The 2,690-nt window shown below is 50.6% G+C and overlaps 1 protein-coding gene across 1 annotated transcript in view; it reads left to right on the forward strand.

Moving 5' to 3' along the window:
- The first annotated feature begins 15 nt into the window (after window positions 1-15).
- The window catches only part of LOC104124426, a 6,799-nt gene continuing 4,124 nt past the window's right edge, over window positions 16-2,690 (forward strand). The window contains exons 1-6 of the mRNA XM_035892350.1: window positions 16-135; window positions 855-958; window positions 1,144-1,238; window positions 1,331-1,446; window positions 1,792-1,910; window positions 2,112-2,272. Of these exons, the coding sequence (XP_035748243.1) occupies window positions 120-135; window positions 855-958; window positions 1,144-1,238; window positions 1,331-1,446; window positions 1,792-1,910; window positions 2,112-2,272 (611 nt within the window). The 5' untranslated portion in view covers window positions 16-119. The remainder of the gene's footprint in view (window positions 136-854; window positions 959-1,143; window positions 1,239-1,330; window positions 1,447-1,791; window positions 1,911-2,111; window positions 2,273-2,690) is intronic.

Consider the following 2,690-nt stretch of genomic DNA (forward strand, 5'->3'; position numbering starts at 1 on the left):
TCCCGGGCCCCCGGGGAGTTCGGTGGCTTGGCTCAAGAGTCCCGCTGTGAGCAACTGAAAACTGTTAGAACTATTTGGATATTTTGCTTTCCCTTTTGATAGCTGAGTAAATCAATCTGATGCTCCTAACAACAGGTTAGTGGTGCTAACGCGAGCCGTTTGCCCGCCAAGCTTTCTGCTGCGCAGCCTTTCCAGCTGTCTTTGATGCTTGCTGTATCCTCGGGTGCTGCAGTTTTCACACCAGAGCAGCATTGCTTCTGGGGGTGTTTAGCCTGGAGAAGAGGAGGCTGAGGGGAGCCCTTATCGCCCTCTACAACTCCCTGAGAGGAGGCTGTAGCGAGGTGGGGGTCGGCCTCTTCTCCCTGGTAACGGGTGATAGGACGAGGGGAAATGGTCTGAAGTTGTGCCAGGGCAGGTTCAGGTTGGACGTTAGGAAAAATTTCTTCACAGAAAGGGTTGTCAAGCATTGGAACGGGCTGCCCAGGGAAGTGGTTGAGTCCCCATCCCTGGAGGTATTTAAAAGACGGGTAGACGAGGTGCTTAGGGCCATGGTTTAGTGGTGGATGGCAGGGTTGGGTTAACAGTTGGACTTGATGATCTTGGAGGTCTTTTCCAACCTAAATGATTCTATGATGTGCTGCCTCCATGTTCTGCAGCACTGCAGCTCACCTTACTGCAATCTGGTGCCAACTGCTTTGCCGTTTCATTACATGAAATAGATTCAGTAGTATTAAAATGCTAAAAGAGCAGCTGCCTCGAGATGGCAGCTTCAATATCATTAATATTTCCTTACAAGGGTAAGCAGCATTATTAGAAATAACACCGTTCATTTCCCCCTTCTGGCTGTTTGGCAGGATGTGTTCCCACTATCAAAGGGGATGGACAGTCCTATTACGACACTTCTTATCAAGCACAGTTTAAGGGTGAATGGAGTCCACCTGCAAAGCCACGTGAAAAGGTAACAGTGTGATTTTGGGGAGGACTGAGACACAGTTAAATGGCAGCACGTTCCCACACTGAATTCTGGCTTGAAAGGGGTGGGATCTGTGCAAGTGAAAACCAGATGGATGGAAAGACTGAGAGGAGAAACAAAGGGCTTGTGCTTTAAGTGGCTGTTCTGTAGCTCTCTTGGCTTCCCTTCAGCACATGTCTCCTATTAAATTTGGGGATCCCAGAAGCACTGGATCTGTGAGCGAGCAGAAACATGCCTACAGTGCCCCAGACAAGAGGACACACAGGTACCAGCAGGAAAACCCGATGGGCATCCCCAGCAACGTGCTCTTTCCCATGAACATTGCTAGTTAAGCAGCTCCTCTCTGGTATCTTGCAGAGTCTATGACAAGGAACGTGCTGCCTCCCAGATCCACCGCACGAACCTGCAGCTGGGGGATGGTTGCACCAGATTCTCCACCTCGACGTCAGAGCTCTTCCCAGTACATAATCTAGGTAGGGCAAGTCTGTGACAAGGGGCAACGCGTACAGGCCACTGCTGGGGTTTATAACCAGCTGAACAGTGGGTTTTATCACTTGCTTTTAATGATAATAATCATTTGGTTTTAATAAAGATTCATACAATAGGTATATCATTTTCTAATTTTAATTTTTTATAGTTTTTATATACTCAGCATCAGTGTCATCACTGTGAGGCTCAGTTTCATCCCCGCCCCGCTCCCCCGGCAGGCTAAATAGCCGTATTCATTCCCGTGAATACTGCACGAGGAGAAGCTGCTGTAGCTATAACTTGTTCAGAGCCTGGCGTGCTCCGATATCCTTCGCTCTCGCTTTCGCCAGAGCCTGTAACTACTGCCCGTCTGAACAAATATCCCTCATCCATCCCCAGGGGTGATGAAGACCCTGAAAGAAATCAAGCGTTGCCAAGAACTACTACTACGCAGCTCTCCTACCCAGAGGTCTGTTCCCAGCTTTGCTGCGTGGGTGTTTCTCTGGTGGGAACCTTCTCTTCTTTTATGTACGCTACTCTGGCACCTAAAGCCGATGCTGTCGTCCCTCCTCCCCGTGCCCACTCTGGGCTGTGCAGGGTGTAACGTGCACTGTAGGGCACACTCCCAGCTACAGCCTCTTTCTATTCAAGCAGCTCCCATCTTCTCCAGACCCGCAGGTGGAACCTCGCACCGAAGCCTGACTTCCTACTGCAGAAGCATCGAAGCAATATCTGCGTGGGAGATGAGCGTTCAGGCTCCCGTTTCTTCAGCACAACCCAGCACTGTGGTGGTTTGACCCTGGCTGGGTGCCAGGGGCCCACCAAAGCTGCTCTATCGCTCCCCTCTAACCGGACAGAGGAGAGAAAAGTAAATCAAAGGGCTTGTGGGTCGAGATAAAGGCAGTTTAATAAAGAAAGAAAAAAAAAAAACCAAAAGCAAAAGCAAAGGCCCCGTGCAGTAGCAAAAGGAAAGAAAATTTTATTCTCTACTTCCCATTAGCAGGCGATGTCCAGCCACCTCCCGGGAAGCAGGGCTTCAGTATCCATAGTTGTTCCTTCCCGAAGACAAAACGTTGCAAAAGAGGGATGTCCCCCTCCTCTTCCTCTCTCCCTTAGTTTTTATATCTGACCTGACGACACATGGTATGGACCATCCCTTTGGTTGGGTTGGATCAGGGGTCCTGGCTCCACCGCCTCGGCGGCTCCCCGCTCCGAGCCCCCAGCGCGGCTCCGGGACGGCCCCCCACGG

Source organism: Egretta garzetta, unplaced genomic scaffold, assembly GCF_000687185.1.
Source record: "Egretta garzetta isolate BGI_Z169 unplaced genomic scaffold, ASM68718v1 scaffold4, whole genome shotgun sequence".
NCBI lineage: Eukaryota > Metazoa > Chordata > Aves > Pelecaniformes > Ardeidae > Egretta > Egretta garzetta.